A 20,407-nucleotide genomic window follows, 5' to 3' on the forward strand; every position below is an offset into this window, starting at 1 on the left:
GTCTCGACACCTGCCGCGCCACGGTTAGGTCTCCCCGCGGGTCCACAGTCCCGTCCATCCTGCAACGAATTTCGAGGGACCGGATCTCGCTCCCCACCGGGCGACCCCGGGTCCCGTTCAGCTGGGCCTGGCACGCGTGGGCACCTGAGAGTCTCGCCTCGGTCCGCTTGCCGGGTGGGTGCCAGGGAGCGTCTCTAAAGTGGCCGCGACGCCGCGGCCGAAGCCCGGGCGGGGGCGAATTCTCCCCACGCGGGTCGGTGTCCTCGGGAGCGCGGGGCATGCTCCGGTGCTGTCCTCACCCCGCGCGCAGGCAGCGCACAGCTTGCGCCCCACGGTGCGCCCCTTTCGTTGCTCCCGAGGCGGTGGGGTGTCCAGGACGCTGCCGCAGATTCCGCAGGGTCGTTCCGGAGTTGCAACTCCATTGTAATTGAAAGGATTCATATGGTTTGGTTTTTGCTCAGATGAAAAAAAAAATTTGGAAGAAAACGAAACCCCCCTCAGCAAACGACAATTTCACCAGCAGAGCGCCCTGCCCGCCCCGCGCGGCGGCCGGGAAGCGGCCCCAGCCGGGAGGAGCGGGGAACGTCTCCTAATTGCAGCTTCGTTAGATTTCGGGTTTGGGAGGCTGTGGTTCGGGCGCTAATATCCGCCGCCCATTATCCCGGCTAATAAATTTGACCTATTGTTCGTTTGTTAAAATGATGTCACCTTGGAACAGTCCCTAAGCTCCTATTTCCATGAATTAGGCCTTTATTGAAAGCCAGGAGCCAATGGGAGGAGAGAGGCTTGTTGATCGCAGCCAATGGCTGCGGCGGGAGAGGAATTAGCAGCGGAAACTCCAGGTTCGGTTCAAGAAAGATGACACAGAGCCTGTCGGGCCCGCGCACTCTTGGCAAAGTTTCAGTGCGACGAGAGGCGCCGGGCGCTCCATGGCCGCGCCGTAACGGGGACCCAGCCGCCTCCCCGCCCAGCCCAGCCCAGCCCTTCCGCCCGCCCAGGATGGAGGCGCCCGCCAGCGCGCAGACCCCGCACCCGCACGAGCCCATCAGCTTCGGCATCGACCAGATCCTCAACAGCCCGGACCAGGACAGCGCACCAGCCCCGCGGGGCCCCGACGGCGCCAACTACCTGGGAGGGCCCCCCGGGGGCCGTCCGGGCGCCACATACCCGTCTCTGCCCACCTCCTTTGCTGGCCTCGGCGCGCCCTTCGAGGACGCGGGATCTTACAGTGTCAACCTGAGCCTGGCGCCCGCCGGCGTGATCCGAGTGCCAGCGCACAGGCCGCTGCCTGGGGCCGTGCCGCCGCCTCTGCCTAGCGCGCTGCCTGCCATGCCCTCCGTGCCCACGGTCTCCAGCCTGGGCGGCCTCAATTTCCCCTGGATGGAGAGCAGCCGCCGCTTCGTAAAAGACCGTTTCACAGGTGAGCAGGGTGTCCAAACAGGCGCCGGGCCTCGGCCCTCCCGGGGCCAGAGGCGCCGCGCCCTACGTGCTTCACTCGGGGAAACGGTTCCGGAGGCCCAAGTGCGGTGGAGGCCTCAGCGCCCAGGGCCCCGGGCAACCACAGAGGGGAGAAAAATCAGAGAGTTTGGGGGAAATAAGCCTGTGCCCGGGGGAAGAGGGGGGCATCTCCCAACCGGCTTGGTGCCGCTGGGGACCCTCGGGACCAACGAAATAGCGTAGTACTCTGCGCCCCACCGGGCGGCACCGGGTCCGCATGGTGCCTGAACGGCAGTCGAGCTGGGCCGGGCTTCAGGGGGCCTCGTGTGTCTCCGCAGCGGCGGCGGCGCTCACGCCCTTCACCGTGACCCGGCGCATCGGCCACCCTTACCAGAACAGGACGCCGCCCAAGCGTAAGAAGCCGCGCACGTCCTTTTCTCGGGTGCAGATCTGCGAGCTGGAAAAGCGCTTCCACCGCCAGAAGTATCTGGCCTCGGCCGAGAGGGCGGCGCTCGCTAAGTCCCTCAAAATGACGGATGCGCAGGTCAAGACCTGGTTCCAAAACCGGAGGACCAAGTGGCGGTGAGAGAGGCCCGGCCCGGCCTACCTTGCACCGGCCCTTCGCCCACCCCGTGCCGGAGCCTCGCGTTCTCCCCACCCTGCGCTACCCCCTACTCGCCCTCCTAGGGCTGCACCTCCCCCCTCCTTCCCAGGTTTTATCTCCCAGCTCGCCCTCCCGCGCGCCTGTCCTCACCCGCGTCTGGAATTCTCCTCCATTCCCATCCCTGTGTCGCTTTCTTGAGCCTCTCCAACTCTCTCGGTGTTTTATTCGGTCTCCTGCGCTCGCTCGGTTTCCTCTCACCTGCCCCCCCCAACACCCCACCCCATCCCGGGCCTCTCGCGCTCCGCTAAACCCTCCCGCTTGCCCCCTGCCTTTCCGATTCCCGACAATCCGCGCGGGGCTCCGGGTTCCCGCTCTAGCTCCCCTTCCCGACTCCAGACCTGTTTTTATCCGATCGCTCTTTCGATCCAACCCGTGAACGGCGAAGCGATCGCGTCCTGCAAGAGGGGTTTGAGACAGAGCCTGGGAGAACCGGATGAGGCTGACCGGACCCGGGGACACCGCGAGGTGCAGAGCCTGCCCGCCCACCCGCGGACCCCAGTGACCCGGCTGCCTGTAGGGCCTAGTCAGTTACACACACGCCCTGCCCTTGTTACCCCGCAAAGAAACAATCTTTGTTGTTGGCGAAGCCACAATACCCGGGTGTGCAAGTGGGCGGCGGGCGGAGTTTCCTCCCGGCGATCTCCCCGCGCACAACAAAAACAAACGATCCCAACCCACTCCCCGGCCCCGCGGGTCCCCGGCGCACAACGCCGGCGGGGAGGCAGACTGACTCTGCGCCTCAAGGCTCCCGGCTGGCCTTGGCTCCCGGGCGGGTGGGGGCCCCGCCGGCGGCCCCGCGGTGCCGGGTGCCTGACGGTGCTGTCCCTCTCCCTCCCCCGGTGCAGGCGGCAGACGGCGGAGGAGCGGGAGGCGGAGCGGCAGCAGGCGAGTCGGCTCATGCTGCAGCTGCAACACGACGCCTTCCAAAAGAGCCTCAACGACTCTATCCAGCCCGACCCGCTCTGTCTGCACAACTCTTCGCTCTTTGCTCTGCAGAATCTGCAGCCCTGGGAGGAGGATAGCTCCAAGGTCCCCGCCGTCACCTCTCTGGTGTGAGCCGCCAGCGCGCACCGTCACCAAGTATCGCCGCCCCGACCCGGCGGGGCGCCCAGGCCCCCCAGCCGGGCTGGGGGGGAATAGAGGCCGAGACGGGAAGGGCCAGCCAAGCTCAAGTAGGCCCCGGGGCGCGGCCGCATCCCCGCCGCCTGCGCAGGGGGGGCTGGGCCCGGGCTCCGCGCGACTGCACAATCCGAGCCCCCGCCCCGCGCCCAGTCCCGCCCCAGGCCCGGGCCTGACAAAGAAAGCGCCTTACGTTTCTCCGCCCCTCGCCCGCAGCCCCCGGGCCGGGCGCCTGTATTATACTTTGTACTTTTGCCCAAACGTGTAAATAATAAAAGTTTTGGCTTTTTTCTTTAGAAACCGGCCACCTGCTTCCCCCGCGGGGGCCACTGGAGGAGGGGCGGCCGATCAGGCGACTGGGGGAAGCGCCAGGGGCTGGGGCACCCTGCGTTGAGGCTGGGTCCACCCTTCTCCTTTTCCGTTCCTTTTATTTAAGTCGTTTTATTTAATAAAAAAGTTAGCTATTTCACTTAACGCCGCTTTTATTTCGTTTTCGTTCCAATAATGCTCGGCGACCCCCGACCCTGCGCCCCACCCCTGCGGCGGTAGAGGCCGAGCGGCGGTGTGCGGGCGCGCGTCCACTTCTCCGAGCCTCGTCGGTATTCGCCTCAGCTCGAACCCCGGCTCGGGGCCCCGCGGAGGATCCGCGGTGCAGGTCAGTGCGTGCCGGCCGCCCGCAGTCCGGGTGCCCGCGGGATGGGGTGGACGTGGGAAGGGCACTCTAGGCACAGGGGTCGCAGAGCAGTGCCTTGCAGAGTTGGGAAGTGAAAGGCTCCGCCTGGACGGGTACTTAGGCCGTCCCAAGTCAAACCCACCTAAGGGGTGGGAGGCACGGTGACCTCGAACTTCCTGGGACGCGAAGCCCACGCCTCCTCCCTCCCACAGCCCACAACCCACTGTCCTCTCTCTTTCTCTAGAGGGGCCCTGGGCGGACCCCTCCGACCGGTTTGAGAGGATCTGGGCGCACTGCGCGCGGGCTGTGCACGCAGAGCAGGCGCGCTTCCTGGCTCTCCAAACGGTCGGCGTCTGGGGAGCAAGTGTAGCGCACAACCCCGGGACACCCTCGCCCTTCTGGGTTGCGTGGGACCGCAGGTGGAGCGTGATGTCATGTGACTTCACTGCCGCCGTGGTGGCGTCACTAGACAGGAGGGGGCGGGGCGCCCGGAACGCCCAGTACCCCAAGCCCAGGTGTGAAAGCGGCGTGGCCCAGTACACCCGCTTTACCTCGGCTCAAAAGCTAGAAGTTTCGGGATCACGAGATCTGGAGCAGATGGCCCCTTATGACAACGGCAAACACACACTCGCAGCGTCTGTGAACATTTCATCTTGCTCGTTGATTTTTTTTCCTTTTATCATTCTCCCTTTCAGTCTTTTAAAAACTTTTCTTATTTTCTGGCCTCTCCATTTCTTTCTCCACAATATTCAGTTTCCTCCTCTATTTGGTACTCTTGGTCTCTGTTACTATATCTTTTTAACTTTTCTTTCCAGTTTTATGTTCCTCTGTATAGTTCGTTCTCTATTGCTTTCAGTTTTTCATCTTTCTTTGTCCTATCCTTTCTCCCATTTCCGACTCTCGCGTCCTCTCTCCTTATTTCCCTCCTCTCTTTTTGTCCTTGTTTTCCCCTTCTTGTCTTCCAAAATCTCTTTGCCTCTGCCTCTCTCCGTCCCGGTCTCTGTCTCTCTCCTTCCCTCCTCCAGGCCGAGCTCCCCGGTGCTCCTTAAGGCTAAACCCTTCTGGGTGCGATCCCAGAGGCCCTGTAGCAGCCCCGCCAGCCTCATCGCCCTGCCTCCCTCGGGGCCTCGCGGCACCCTGCGGGCTCGGGTATTTGGGCGCCTTCGTTGCAGGCGGGCAGCGAAATTGTCTGCACTGGCAGGCCTCTAGGAAGGGGAGGGAGTCTAAGAAAGAGCTGGAGCTGCACCGTTTCTGCCCTCATCCCCACCTCCAAGCCCTGGGGACTCACAGACACCCCAGCGAAGAACTAGGGTGACTCAGAGCTTCAGGTCTCTTCCTTGGGTGTTTTCCTGAAATGCTTCTATTTTCTCCGCTAAAAAAAAAAAAATCGTAGTAAACGCCGTCATCAGGATGGGAAAGGTTGGCCCTTCGGCTGGGGACTTGAATATCTAAAAACCAGAGCGACCTTCTTTGCCTTTGCTGAACAAGCAGCCCATCCCTCGGGCACTGGCATCGCTTTCTATTTTCCCTCACTTTTATTCTATTCCTCCATAACAGGGCTTAGTGGTTTTTGTTTTTTTCTAAATTATGTTTGTTGTTCTACCAGAGGGACCCTCGATTCTCGGGCCTTTTTGGGGAATGCACACACATCTTTTTCCCTCTCTGGTGCCTGACTTTGCGCAAAGGTCTCTGAACGAGAGGCCCGCCGGGGTGGGCTTTCAGGCAGGCCCGGGACAGGGAACCAGTGCCGCTGCGGCCCTAGGGAGGAGGGGGCAGTTTTTCCCCAACCAGTGACTCCGCGGGCGTTTGCTCTCCCTGAGCGCTTTGTCCCAGCGAAGCCTTGCCCAGCCAGAGAACGGCTAGGGGTCTCTTCAAGTTAGGGGGGCTCAGCCCACTTGTGTGTGGCCGGGTGGCGACTGTCTCCCAACCACGCGCACCCAGGGCAGTGAGGACGCCCCCAACAGGTGGGAGGAATTGCTGAGCCAAGCCAGGGCTTTTAGCGCCTACCGCCCTCCTCCCGCTGTGCAAAGCCAGGAGGTCGCCGCCGTTTCCACTGCGGCTGCGCCGGATGAGAGCCCGAGGACGCCCCGCTAAGGGGCACAGCTCCCAGTCCCCACACCAGGAGGACGGTGAGGCACAGTCGCGGCGCGGAAATACCCGGACCAGGCACGCGCCCCTGAAGCTGAGTTTAGGAGAACGGGAATCGAGTAGGCTGGGAGGCCCACATGGGCGCCTCCTTCTGGATCGTCTCCCAACATGAGGCCCGACCTCGGCCGGAGGAAGCGCCTGAGGCTCTGGAGGCAGGCGGGTGAGTGTGGACGTTCAGCCCGGCCAACGTCCCCGGAGGGAAGTGAGGACAAGAAGCAGCCGGCCTTGGGCAAGGGCTGGAGACTTCGCCTCGTCGCCCTTCCCCGCGGCCTTCCGTAGTCTCGTTTGGAGGGTCTCTGAAGCTGCACCCATTTTACAGATGCCGGACAAGGAGGCAAGAGGCGGACTGGTCGCGGGAGCTCTCCCCGAGCGCCGGTTGCTGGGATCCACCCGCGGGCAGGGTGGAGGCGGGGGTTGGGCCCCAGGCTTCCGCAAAGAGGGGCGAGGCTGCCCCGCCCAGGCACGCGGAGTTAGGCCTGACCGCAGCCGGTGGCGTCTGGGGTTGGGCGATGCAGTGGGGACCCGGGCGGGACAGACCCGGGGAGGGAGGAGGGAGAGAGAGACAGGAACTCTGGGGCTGGCCGCTCGCTTCCCGAAAGAGGGAGTGATTCCCCTTCAGCAGCTCCCTGTACAACGCCGGCCGCGGACCGCGAGCTGTGCACGCAGTGTGTGGTTGACGATGACCCGCACCACGTCTCTGCGAGATTTGGATGCCCCTCCCCATTTTGCAGTTGACAAAACTAAGGCTCAAAGAAGTCAGAAATTAGTTCTGGGTCGCGCATCGCCGGCGGACTGGCGCTCCCTCCCCACCCCCAAACAGAGCGCTCTAATACTTGGGAGGACTTTGCTTAGCGAAGGATAGGAAGGCGGCCTAGGGGACACCTGCAGACACCCTGACACCAGGCCCAGCGGTCACAGTGAGGCAGAAGGGCCTTCCTGCTCCGGCTTGCGTGGTGGACTCGGGCTCTGAGTTCCAAGGGCGCCAGCGCCTATCGCCTCCCAGGCTTGCGAGCGTTTGCCGTCGGTGCAGGAGCTGGGAGACGAGCTGAGGTCGCCCCAGCTCATCGGTAAGACCGGAGTCCACACTGCACTCTTGGGCCGGGCAACCTCCGCCCGCCCGCCCGCCTGCCTCGGCAGTTCCTCGAGCAGTTGGGGCCTGCGGCCCTTCTCTCGGACTTGAGGCCTAAGGACGCGCAGCCTGGCCCAGGAGGGTCCGGCCACCAACTGCGCCGTTTCAGCGGCCGACCCTGGGCTGCAGCAGGCGGTGCGCATATGTTCGCCGCGCAGCTAGGCGCTCCGGTTAGGGACCTCGGGATGTGGCCTCGGACTGCCCGCCGAGACCTCCAGGCCAAGGACCGGGCTTAGGTTGCGAGAGCGCTGAAGGGGACCTTCGCCAAAATCCCAGTCTCAGCCTCAGCGCAAACGCAAGCAGAACAAGGCCAGAGAAGGGCCGGCGTGGTGCAGGGGCCCGCGTTCTGGAGAGCGAGGGTTTCGCAACACCGAAGGCGACTTTCCTTTTACGAAATCTTCCGGCTCGCGGCGCCGAGGCCCCCCACGTTTCCAAGCACCTACTCGGTTATGAGCGGTTCCTCTCAGCGAAGTCCAGACTCAGAACGGCTCTTTCTTGGTTCAGACACTCGCAAAATCCTCCTGGAATTGCCACAGTGATCCGTGCCTTCCCTCGTGCCACCCAGCCGGTGGTGGCACGGATTTCTCTGCTCAGTTTTGTCACTCCCTTGCTGTGTGGCCCTGTGAACGTGGCTTTGGTTTCTGCATCTGTAAAATTAGGGCTACATAGTCATTAAGGAGTCTTCCAGGGAAAATGAAAAAAACCCATGGCTTATGGTACAGCTGATCTTCAATTTATTATGAGAATAGAAGCATTTAAAAATATACTAATGGATGAGGAATCTAATTAAACACCTAACTGCGTAGGGGTTTATTCAGAGTTGTTGCTATTTTGGACTAAAGAGCAGGAATGGGGCAGGACCCCACTGAGGTCAATTCTCCTGCAGTCACTGAAGGTGGAGAGTTGGTGGAGAAGTCATCTGGGAAACTGGGCCTGGGTTGATCTGGTTAGAGGTTGCAGTATCCTGGTGTTACCCTGAGATCCGTAGCCATATCTGCCTCTCACTTGAGTTGAAATGACTGGACAAAGTTGTTCTTGTGTCAGACTGGCTGCCAATTAATGAGTTACTTATTAAGCCCTTTTAATATGCTCCCAACTGGTGTGGAGAGGAAGAAGAAAAACCATATTTGAACAGAATATTTGTTCAGAGGTTTTCATACCGTCCACCATCCCCCTGAATCCCCAAAAGAGTCTCGTGTTCCCATTCTAAATAAGGAAACTGGGGAGCAGAAAAGGCAGCTGACCTGCACAGGTTCAACCCGAGCCTTAACTGAGCTCCGACTCAAACTCCCAGTCTGCCGGCTGGGCTCCCCGTGTGTCCCCACCCAACCACAGATCAAAGACTGCAAAAGCTCCACCGGCCGCGGGGTCATTAGAGAAATTTGTGCTGACCCAGACTCCCCTGATTTTAAAGAAACCAAATCTTCAAATGGAGCAGTCTTAGACTGGCTTTAAAAGCCTCCAGACCCCGCGCAGCTCCCGTGGTGGCCCGCTCCCTGGAATGTACTGGCTTTGCTATCAAGCCCTATTGATGGATGGATTTATCTGGGACGCACAGAAACTCTCAAAAGCTTGCAACCTGGGTCAGCAGCACAACCTTTGCCGCTTCATCCCCCATCCAGGAAAAATCCACTCCCTCCTGCCAGTGTAGACCAGCCAGCAGAAACTCAGCCAGCAGGAGTGATGCGGAGCAGTGCTCAAGGAAAAGACCAACCCTCTCAGGAAGGTCTGCCCTCGGGGGTAATAGTGGGCAAGCCCCGCTGAGACCCTGGGGCTAGAGAAGGTGGTGCTGGGCTCAGAGGGGCGCCAGTGAATAGCCAGTATGCTAAACAGCACGCACTCGCATCTGCTGTCTGGGCCGCCACAGCTGGGACACTTTTGTTCTTCGGAAGTAGTGGGACTAAGGAGGAGGGGGTTGCGGAGAGCAGAGAGGAAACTCAACCCCGAGAAATCAGAGGGAGAGGGCCCTGGGAGGGGGTCCTGCTTATTATCACCTGCAGTTTCAAGTTCGTTTGTTGGAGGAGCCGCTATGGGCAGGGATGGGCCTGTGCACCCAGACCCCAGCTCCCAGTGGATCCGGAGCCCAGAGCCCAGGCTCTGGCCGCAAAGCAGTTACCATGTGTTGAGAGCATCTGCACAATCTTATGTAATCCTCACAATGGCTCTCTCGGAGATAGGTACTATTGCAATCCCCATTTTACAGATGAGGAAACTGAGGCTCTGAGACGTGACACAATATCCCCAAGGCCATCTGGCTTTAAAGGCCAGGACTTCAACCCAAGTGCACTGACTCTGCCTCATAGGATTTTACCCATTGAGGCTCCTCAAACCTACTTGTTATTAAAGCCAGTGTCTTTGTGTGACTGCCAGAGGGAATTCTGAATGGTTTGGAGATTATCATCCCCAGCAACTTCGGACACAAACCAGAACATCTTGGGTTGTATTTACAACATTATTGTTGTTGCTGCTGCTACCATTACTGTCCCCCGTTATTTCTCTTCTGAGACCCCTGAAGGTGGTTGGAAGGTGCTTGGCCTTGCGCTCTATCTAAGGGATTCAGGGGTCTTCTACTGCCCTCTGCCCAAGCCCAAGCTAACGAACAGACTCTAGTGAGCCCCTGTGGGTACTGATGAGTCATGGTGTAGCCCTCAGCCTCCAGATCCTTAGGATTTTCAGCTCAGGGCAGGAAGATGGTACTTAAATGCTGCTTGCCTCCAGGCCAAAATTCCTGCAACATGTATGGAGTGTAAAGAGGCCTGGGTTAAAATCCAACTTCACCACTCACCAGCTGTGTAGCCTTGGAAAAGTCACTTTGCCTCTCTGAGCCTTTGTGTCCTCATCTGTACTCTGTAAGGATAGATCTTCCTCACAGGGTTGTCCGAGGATTAAATGACATAATCCTTTGTGCACTTCACCAGGAGCCTGATGCACGATAAGCACTATGATACATTTACTGCTCTTATTAGTGGTAGATTAATTTTCACAAGATAAATTGTTCTGGTTCTCCTCATAGAGAGAAGGAAGCAAACCCAGAGAAGATGAGTAACTTGCTCACAGTCAGACATTAAGTGGTAGAGCAGAAATTCAAACCCAGTTATGTCAGAGTTTAGAGTCCTGATTTACCTCAGTCTGCACTGTCTCCGCCGAAGAGAATCTTCTCGAAATGGTTGTTGACTAGGTGTGGAAAATCTAGATTATTCTAAGTCAGTGGAACCAGGTGTTCTATTGCCTTCTGGGGCTTCCATTTACTTTGGTTGCTGATGTGTGGCACACTGCAACTGCTAAGTACCTGTTTATTAAATAAAAATAATACTAAGTAGCATTTCTAGAACATCTGCTGTGGGCTAGACAGTGACAGTGGACCAGGTGTTTTACCCAAGTGATCGCATTTAACCCTTAAAACAATCCTAGGAAGTAGATCTCATTCTGAAGATGAGAAATTTGAGGTTTGGGGACTTTAAATAACATAGCAACACAGGGTATGAATTGGAATCTAGATGTTCTGACTCCAGAGAGGGGAAAACCTAATATGAGCTGAGCAGTGTACTTGGGACATTATGTATATTTTCTCGCTCAGTCCTCTTAATCTTATAAAACAGTTTTTTTTCTAATTTTTAAAAAATTTATTTATTTTATTTATTTATTTTTGGCTGCGTTGGGTCTTTGTTGCTGCGCACGGGCTTTCTCTAGTTGCAGTGAACAGGGGCTACTCTTCATTGAGGTGCGTAGGCAGTGGCTTCTCTTATTGCAGAGCACGGGCTCTAGGCGCGCGGGCTTCAGTAGTTGTGGCACGCGGGTTCAGTAGTTATGGCTCGTGGGCTCTAGAGCACAGGCTCTGTACTTGTGGCACACGGGCTTAGTTGCTCCGTGGCATGTGGGATCTTCCCGGACCAGGGCTCGAACCCATGTCCCCTGCATTGGCAGGCGGATTCTTAACCACTGCACCACCAGGGAAGCCCATAAAACAGTTTTGAAAGAAAACACTAAGCCTCGGCAACTTTAAAGTGTAATTTGCCCAAGTTTACATAGATGTCTGCAGACAACAGTTCTCCATCTACCAGCCCAGGGTACTCCAATCTGCTTCCAAAGCTGAGCTCTTCAACCAAGGTTGGGGTAGCTCTGCAGAGACGGGGCAGACATGGTTATGGGCGGTGAGTTCGCACACAAAATGTGACTTCTCCCATGAGGAGGCCAGGCAAACTTGATATCTCCTGGTCTCTCTGAGGGAGGGAACATCAGTGATATTTAGTGAGAGGACAATGATGTGTCTGCAGGTAAGATGAACACAAAGAGATAAACCAGGGTTGAGATGGTCAGAAGGCCTGCAAGCCTGCTCTCTGCCTGCAAGCATGCAGGAAAGAGCCTGGCCTCCCTCCCTCAGAGAGAGTCCAGGAAATATCTCCTCTGCTTGCCTCCCTCCCGGCTGCACTACTGGAGTCCGTCCCCACCTACCTCCAGAAGGAGCTGCTTTTGATGAAGACCCCACGCCTGTTATACATTCATGTTCCAAAGCAGGAGAGGGTGGGCATCTGTGTTACTCAGTTGCATCTGAGACTTGAAGATGAAGTAAGGTGGATTGTTCTGTTTGTCCTCAAATCCATCAGATGAAAAGCAGAAGACCTTGAACCTGGAGTTACTGAATCCTGAAGGGCAGGGTGTGGGGTGATGTCTTGGATTTGTTTCCCCACAGAAGCCAGGTTTTGCCAGCCTGGCCATGCGCTGCAGCAGACAAGCTTCTGCTGGGCCCCATGATGCTCAGCGCGCTGGGCGCTTAGTAGGTGGTTCAGTGAGTCCTGGCGACTGTCCGACCTACAGCTTGGGCTGCTCGGCTTGAGCTCTGCAGCTGCCAGCCACGCTACCCTGTCGGGCTGTGCTTGGTAAGTAGAGGTCAGGGTCTGAGGCTTCTCTGCAGGCGGGTTGCTTGGGCACCCTGAAGAGAAGACTGAACCTGCACTCTGTATAGTTTAAAAATGATTTGTCAATGGCGACAATTTACAAAAGTATATTTCTGTTGCGGCATCTTCCAATCGCTGGGATTTATGGCTTCATCTCTCGGATTTGAAAGCACACCCGCACACTCTGGCAAATGAGAAAATGTATGAACAATTTGTTGGCTTTTTTTTTTTTTTATCAAGTTTCCCCAAATATGTAAACTCTGAGAGCACCTTATTCTTTTTAAATGATCATTCATTTGTCTCCAGACTCTATCTTTTGGCACAATTTATTATTCTCTATTTCAAAAAACTTAAATGCATTTTGCATATTAGCACGTAACTCTTGTTCCTGTCTCCTCAGTTGTGGAAAGGGCTGGATTGCTTTTATAAAGAAAAAAATGGCTAATAAAATTGGCCTCAGCACCATTGCTCTGCAATTCTTATGAACAGTAAAGTGGTACTTACCGTCATTGATGTTAAAAGCTATTTCTAAATTATGGTGCCATTTATTATCTCTAGTGTCCAAAGTAAGTTTAAATGATGCTTATAATTCATGTTTTACCAAATTTCCTTTTCCCCCCGAGGATACCTCTGATTAACTTATGCACATTAAAGCGCTTTTTAAATTCTTCTTTTATTGCCATTATGCTCTGAAAATCTCAGCGATTCTCAAAAATGGGTAATAAACTTGAGATAAAATGCTGCAGTTTTAGATCAATGCTGACATATCACTGTGGTGATTTCTACAGAGCTAAAGTGATAATGCTTCATATTTACGGAATATATACTAGGTTATTACTACAGTATTACCATTTTGTTCTAAGATGAAATGAGTAATTTACCAATTTATTAAACAGTTACATTTAAGTATTGCTTAGGACATTACCACCCCAATCTGTTTACTTAGCTTGAAGAGTTACCATTAAGATACCCTGTTTATTTAGGTAAAATTTGTAATCATCATGCCTTCCATTAACCAACTTATTTTTCTGCAAGGCTAATTGTCTGGAAATGAGTTTCTTCTTATTTACTGTGCTACATTCTGCTTAGCTGGCTAAAAACATCACCCCAGCAAGAAGTGCTAGGGAAATTAATAATACATACAGAGAACAGTTTTAATTAGTATAATACCAAATGTTAATAAAAGATTTATGACACCGTTGAAAAATTCTAACAGAAGAGATCTTAACAGCTTCGGGCTCAATTTATCAGGAGAGGACGACCGTGGTGCGACCTTTTGTGGGAGGCCAGTTTGGGTGGTTCTCAGGAGCTTCTGGGGCTCCTGGGAGCACGGGCTGGAGGTGAGAGGCTCTGCCTCTAGAAGAGGTTTGCTGGGTGCTGAATAGAGAGCTCACACCAAGGAAGGGGAATTGGGGACGTAGATGTAGACTGCCAATTCTAACTCGAAAGATACCAAGGTTTCTGCAAAGTAGGAGAGGAACACCGGCCAGCCTGAGGCCCCCCTGAGACATTTCCAGAGGCACCACTGGTCTTCAGTCCCAGATGAGAGCAGGACTTTGAGAGTCTGGACTGCTGTTAACTCAGAAGCTATGGGGACAATGGATCGACATGCAACTGGGGGAAGAATGCATATTCACTGAGTACTTATTATGCGCCATTTGCTTACACACATCTATTTTAATCTGCACAGCCGAGAGCTAGCACTATCCTCATTCTGCAGGTCAGGAAGCCCTTGGAAGGGTAAGGCCCTTGCTTGAGGTTATGCAGCTAGTGAGTGGAGCAGAATTTGAACCCAGGTCTGTGGAAACCTCAGAGCATTGTCTCTTGCAAGGCAGTACCGACGTGAAGAGAAAACAAGCAACCCCATTATTGACTTGCACCCTTGTCCATGATGTCAAGCCAAGTAGGCACTCAGACAAGCATTTGGATTCTTCCATTCTCATCTGGATGGATTGGTGCATTCCCATCCTTCCACTGTCCTGCTTGCCCCAAAGGGGTAACGTTCTTTCTTTATGTGTCCACCTACCTTCTGTGACATGAACTCACAAGGGCAGGGGTCATTTCTTACCTTCTTTAGATCCTTGGTGCCTGGCACATAGTAGGCCCTTTTTAAAAGATTTAAAAGACCAAGGAATAAGGAAGTGAAAAGGAAAGACAAATACAGCTTCTGTTTGCAGTGTTCGGGAGAAAAACTGACCCTAGATAGATACGTTTTGTTTGTAGGAAGTCATCCCCCTCCCTGCCACCAAGCCCACACAACCCTGGCTGAAGTATAGGGTTATTATTATTGCCATCTTTTCTAGCCCCCAAGGGCCAGGTCTTAGGAGCAGCAGGAATCCTTTGTACCGTGAGCTGATTTTTTCCAGGCATGTGTAATAAAAACTGACCAAGCCAGTTACTTTCTCAATTTCTCTCCAATTTGAGAAACTCCATATCATGAGGCACTTGAGGGCTGATGAGTCTTTTATCCTACTCTTGATTAAAAGGTAAAAGAAAAAAACAAAACTAACAAAAGTTCTTGGGCTTCCCTGGTGGCGCAGTGCTTGAGAATCTGCCTGCCAATGCAGGGGACACGGGTTCGAGCCCTGGTCTGGGAGGATCCCACATGCCGCGGAGCAACTGGGCCCGTGAGCCACGATTACTGAGCCTGCGCTCTAGAGCCTGTGCTCTGCAACAAGAGAGGCCGCGATAGTGAGAGGCCCGCGCACCGCGATGAAGAGTGGCCCCCGCTTGCCGCAACTAGAGAAAGCCCTTGCACAGAAACGAGGACCCAACACAGCCAAAAATAAATAAATAAATAAATAAATTTTTAAAAAAACAGAACAAACAAACAAAAACCTATTAAAAAAGGGCAATCTTTAAAAAAAAAAAAAAAGTTCTTGGACCGAAGATCTCCAGGATATGTGGCAAAATGGCCAGGCTGCTTCTTGAAGAACAAAAGTAGTGCCTGTGACCAGGGCCACCTTTGCTGCTCTCTGAACACCTTGCTCTTCCTGACTGTGCCCTCCGAGAAGGAATTTTAGTCCTTCAGTGGATGAATGGATAAACAAATTGTGGTCTATACATACAATGGAATATTATTCAGCCGTAAGAAGTAAGGAAGTACCCATATATACATACAACTTGGATGAGCCTCAAAAACATTATGCTAAGTGAAAGGAGCCAGGCACAAAAGGCCACATATTGTATGATTCCATTTATATGAAGTGTCCAGAAAAGGTAAACCCATAGAGACAGAAGAGAGATTAATAATCCTAGGGGACAAGGTAAGGGACGAATTCGGGGTGTTTTTCTGGGGTGATGAAAAAGTTTTGAAACTAAGATCTGGTGGTTGCACAACATGGTGAATACACTAAATGCCACTGAATTGTACATATTAAAACAGTTAATTATATGTTATGTGAATTTCACCTCAATTTTTAAAAAAGGCATTTTAGGAATACTAGCATAAGTGTCCAAAGCTACATATACCTGGGTGTTCATCACAGCAGTGGCTATAAGAAGGAAAAATTGGAGATAACTGTCTGTCCAGCATTTAGAGATTGGTCTCATAAAATAAAACCATTCATACAATGGAATGAAAAGTAACCATCCAAAAGAATGAGAGTGGGACGTCGGGACTTGGGAGCTGCTCTGTGGTGCTAGGAACAATGGCTTTCGGTGTAACAGAGCTGTTATGTGGAGAGACTAAGCTTCTTTTTTCAGATGCAAAGAAAAGTTCCAAAACATATGGGAAAAAGTTTGCTGGAAAATGACTTGGTTAAAACCTGACAATCTTACCAGCATCCTGCAGGTTGATGAATACTAATGAAGCTATGAATGTCACCGATTGATGAACAGCTTCATTTTAAATGAGGAGTCACTGTCTGCCTATTGAAAGAGGCCAGTTTGCTATGAAGTTCCTAAGATGTAAACATTTCTGGCTAGTGCCATGAGATTTACTTGTCTGTTGTATGAAAAACTGGTGATCAGGAAAAGCTCTTCATTTTACGGACATGGAAAGAAAACAAAACTCAAGACAGATTTTTTTTTTTAATCTTGAAATTGCATTTGTGAATAGATTTCTGAGCCAACATCGAATCTAGATTAATGCATCCATAAGATTCAAGCCATTTCTATTTAATCATGTCACTGCCCTAGAGTCATAACCTGTTAGCAGTATGTTATTGATACTTTCTAGCTCTGAAACTGTTTTTAATGGAAAATTCCTTTACAGTTATCCAGCCTTGTAATTAAATAATTTTGAATGAAAAAAAAAAAAAGAATGGGGGTGGGAATTCCCTGGCGGTCCAGTGGCTAGGCCTCGGCGCTTTCACTGCTGGGGTCAGGGTTCAGTCCCTGGAACGATGTCCTCGATGCATTATTGAGTAAAACAATTTACTTGCAAAGATATATATATATATATATATATATACACACACACACACACACACACACACACACACACACACACACACATATATGTCTCATATCCCACACACAAACACGTGTGCCTCGTTCTGTCATAGGACAAGAAATAGAAAGGATAGACAGCAACCAAATGATTTGCTCAGGTTACTACTGAGAAAAGAATGCTGGAGCGAGTGGAGGCTTTCACTTTTTACTGTGTCATGTGGTCATTTGCAAAAAATAAATTTTTTAATTTTTTAAAAAATAAATGAATATGTCTTGAATTAAGGCAAAAGTTATAATAAGTTTAAGATGTGGTAGAGGAGTGAAGGGAAAAAGAAAGTGATCCATAGTCCTGCCACCAATTTAGCGTACACGGCTCAAAAAAAAATTTTTTTTAACACATAGGACACCAACATTAAAAGGAAACAACAGCACTAAAATATTCTGTTAAGACATCGAAAGATGAAACTTTAGACCAAGCAGGTCCTTACTTAGACTGCTTTGTGTTTCTTCTGCTGCCCAGCACCATACCTTGGAAATGATAGAAACTCACTAAGTTCTCAACACCCACTTTCTTAAGGATTGTAAAATGTACTGCATTTTCGTACACTTTTCAGTATCCAGCATGGAGACATTGAACCTAATAGGTTTATAAGACAAAATGGCCATTATGTGTGCAAAACGCAAGGGCACTTTTTAGCTAAGCAACTCTAGAGGACGAACGCCAAGGGAAACCTTTTGATCTCAATTATTGGGATGCTTCAGAGGTATTTTTACCCTGAATGATTTGGATAATTATCTCAATCTTTCACTTTGTTTTGACTAGCTCTGCAGACTGGTTTGAATTCAGGAGGGGTATCAGTTACTTCAACTAAATATTCTTTCAAATTCATAATGCCAACCCATGAGTTTTTTTGTTTTTCAATGGCTTTTCTCAAACACAGCCAACATTTTTTAAAAAATTTAATTAATTTATTTTTGGCTCCATTGGGTCTTCGTTGCGGTGCACGGGCTTCTCATTGCGGTGGCTTCTCTTGTTGAGGAGCACGGGCTCTAGGCGCGTGGGCTTCAGTAGTTGTGGCACGTGGGCTCAGTAGTTGTGGCTCGTGGGCTCTAGAGCACAGGCTCAGTAGTTGTGGCGCACAGGCTTAGTTGCTCTGCGGCATGTGGGATCTTCCCGGGCCAGGACTTGAACCCGTGTCCCCTGCATTGGCAGGCGGATTCTTAACCACTGTGCCACCAGGGAAGTCCCAAAACCAACATTTTAATTTCTGCTGTTTTATCCCTTTTCAAAAGGGAGCATTCTTAGAAGCTGGAAGAATGGAATCAAAGTGATGAGTGGACCTGAGTATTTGTGTGTGTGTGTGTGTGTGTGTGTGTGTGTGTGATTTTGTGTTCGTGTGTGAGTGTACATATTCTGTGACAGGGCCTGAGTCAAATTTTCAAGGCAGAGGACAGAACTAATTTTTCTCTCTTATTTTCAGTGGATTATTTTCTGTGGGTTCTAAATAATTGATAAGGAGGTCCCTTTCCGTAATTAAAATGGATGTCCGGACACGTCAACACCGATAGCTTTTCCAGTAATGAGTGAATTTAGATACACGTAAAGTACAGGCTATATTTACTCCCCCTGACGGGTTGCAGTGCAGAGTGTGTGGGTGGGGAACGGGGGCTGGTGGGAGACACAAGCTGGTTTCAGTGGAGATGACAAGAGAGCAGGAAGGACAGAAGCCTGGGAGATTACCTGGACAAAAGCCCCTGCCTGGCCCCAAGGTGCACCTTGGACAAGCAGGTGAGCCAGGCACAGAAAGGCAACATAGGGCAGGAAGTCTGGAGACGTACTTCGTGCCGTTTGGAATCTGTTGAGTTTTCTTTGTCTTTTCTGCCAACCCTAATGTCCTCTCCGTCTCTCACCTTCTTAGTGACATCTCCTGGCTGCCCCTTTCCTTGATGAAAACCTATCAAAGCCTTCCCTGCCAAGGAGAGAGGGGTCATTGGAAGCCTTCCAGGTGTGGTTACCTTCTTACAAACATCAAAGTCAGTTCATTCACCTTTGGGTCCAACAGACTCTCTCTCATCGCCTATCATGGGCCCTACTCCATGGCTGGTGCTGGGGACACTGCAGTAAAAGGCTGCCTGTGCTGGAGGAACTCACACAGGGCGCTGAGCAGATGGTTGTCTACCTACAGGGAGGCAGGTGCAGGGATCGGGCGCAGAGGGGCCGTGGGAGGAGGGACAGTCCATCTCAGGGGCCTGTGCAGACTGTGCAGGTGAGGCTGGGGTCAGGGGCGGGAGGAGGAAAGGCTTCCCAATGGAGAAGTCGCACCAAGAATGGGGAGAGGGACAGACGCTGGGGCGGGAGGACAGCATGTGAGAGGTTTAGATAGATGGCAGAGTAGCCTCATGGATGAGGGCCCACTCCTTGGGGGTTGAATTCCTTGTCGAGGAGCTCAGCTGTCATCCTGTGGTGATGCTGGGGCACCGAAAGGCTTTATGCAAGCCTGTGTGTGAGGCGGGGGGGTGATGCTGAATTTTAGGGAAGTCCCTCTGGTGGCCACGGAGGAGGAGGGTCCCGAAGGGAGACAAGAAGCAGGACTAAAGATTCAGGGCGTAAGAGAGGGGTTCCCAGAAGGGTGAGGGGGGATGGTGCTGGGCTCTAGAAACCTCCTCCAAAGTGAGGCAAGGAGAAGGGAGGGGTGGTGGCCTGGGTGACAGAGACCAGGGGACTGAAGAGGGCAGTGTGCCACCCAGAATGCTCAAGTCACCCCTGACAGGGAGGCAGGGGTGAGAATGAGACCTGGCAAGTTCAAATCCCAGTGCCCCTGCCTGGTAGCTCTGTGACCTGGGGTAAGTTACACAACCCCTCTGAAGCAGATTCCTTTCCTATTATTTGGGCATAATGATATCTGCTTCACTTGTATCTATCCACCACATCCTAGCTGCTTGATAATAGCAGGGCCGATTATTAGCTAGGGGTGGAATGGGCCATCCGCAAGTGTCCTTGCAAGAGGGAGCACACCCAGAGCTGCACTGACACACAGCCCTGGGCGCAAGAAACTGAGTGTGGGCTGGGGCCCTGGGGAGTTCATCACCGAGCCCTCCTGAATGAGGACACCTTTGAACAAGGGGAAGAGAGAGCCACAGACCGGTGTGGGTGCATTCATTTCCAAGCAGACTCTTGTCAAGAAAAAAAAAAAAAAAGGCGGCAGAGTGTCGGTTCTGGCAGAAATACCCGAGACCACAGATGCATTTGCCCGCCCGCCCCCGCTGTTCTCTCTGTCTGTCTCCCTCTGGCCTCTTTCATTCCGTCTTGGCTTTGATACTGCCAGCTGACTCCAGAGAGGCGACAGGCAACCGGGAGGAGAGCACCATCAGGGAAGGAGCCGGTGGATAACTCTGGAAAGGGGGACCCATTCTTGAAAGGTAGCAAGTTTTCAGCTCCCAAGAACGAACAGGGCTAACGCTGATCCAACCTTAAAAAAAAAATTTTTTTTTTAAAGCAGCCTTGCTGACACGTTAAAGACGCATATCTGTTTGATTCATTTAAAACGCGCTCAATGCTCAAAAGTCCTTAGAAAGATTTTTGCCAATTAAAAAAAAAACATTTAAAACGAACTCTAGCATCCAAATACTTCCTTTGAGGAAAAAGCCAAAGAATTTCTTGCTTTCCACCAGAAGTGGGGAATAGGGGGGCTTGCGAGGGATGACACACTACCTCTGAATGAATGAGCCTGCAGGCACCGTGGAGAGGATGGAAGGGCCATTATTATGGGCGGATTACTCACCGAGAGGTCAGTTGACTAACACTCTGAGAAACAGGGGCTTTGTGTGAGCGGGAGACTGCAGCATCTTGTTTTAACTTAACAGTTAGAAAGGGGGAAATCCTCATGTCTGCACCGACCAAGCTCTGTGTAATACATGGCCTGCTTGCAAAATACCGCACAAGAATT

General features: G+C 52.5%; 1 protein-coding gene across 1 annotated transcript; it reads left to right on the plus strand.

Moving 5' to 3' along the window:
* Positions 1–862: 862 nt before the first annotated feature.
* On the plus strand, positions 863–3,650 carry TLX3 (T cell leukemia homeobox 3). Its single transcript, XM_036848024.1, has 3 exons — positions 863–1,420; positions 1,776–2,019; positions 2,947–3,650. The coding sequence occupies exons 1-3, from the start codon at positions 1,000–1,002 to the stop codon at positions 3,155–3,157; spliced, it is 876 nt and encodes a 291-aa protein (XP_036703919.1). The 5' UTR covers positions 863–999; the 3' UTR covers positions 3,158–3,650.
* Positions 3,651–20,407: the final 16,757 nt, after the last annotated feature.

The sequence above is a fragment of the Balaenoptera musculus genome, chromosome 3, assembly GCF_009873245.2.
Source record: "Balaenoptera musculus isolate JJ_BM4_2016_0621 chromosome 3, mBalMus1.pri.v3, whole genome shotgun sequence".
In the NCBI taxonomy this organism is placed as follows: domain Eukaryota; kingdom Metazoa; phylum Chordata; class Mammalia; order Artiodactyla; family Balaenopteridae; genus Balaenoptera; species Balaenoptera musculus.

Excerpts from the sequence above, each read along its gene's own strand:
- TLX3 (XM_036848024.1), top strand. The coding sequence starts at position 1,000 with ATGGAGGCGCCCGCCAGCGCGCAGACCCCGCACCCGCACGAGCCCATC. Across the intron at positions 1,421-1,775 it reads CGTAAAAGACCGTTTCACAG|CGGCGGCGGCGCTCACGCCC; the intron begins GTGAGCAGGGTG and ends GTGTCTCCGCAG. Across the intron at positions 2,020-2,946 it reads AACCGGAGGACCAAGTGGCG|GCGGCAGACGGCGGAGGAGC; the intron begins GTGAGAGAGGCC and ends CCCCCGGTGCAG.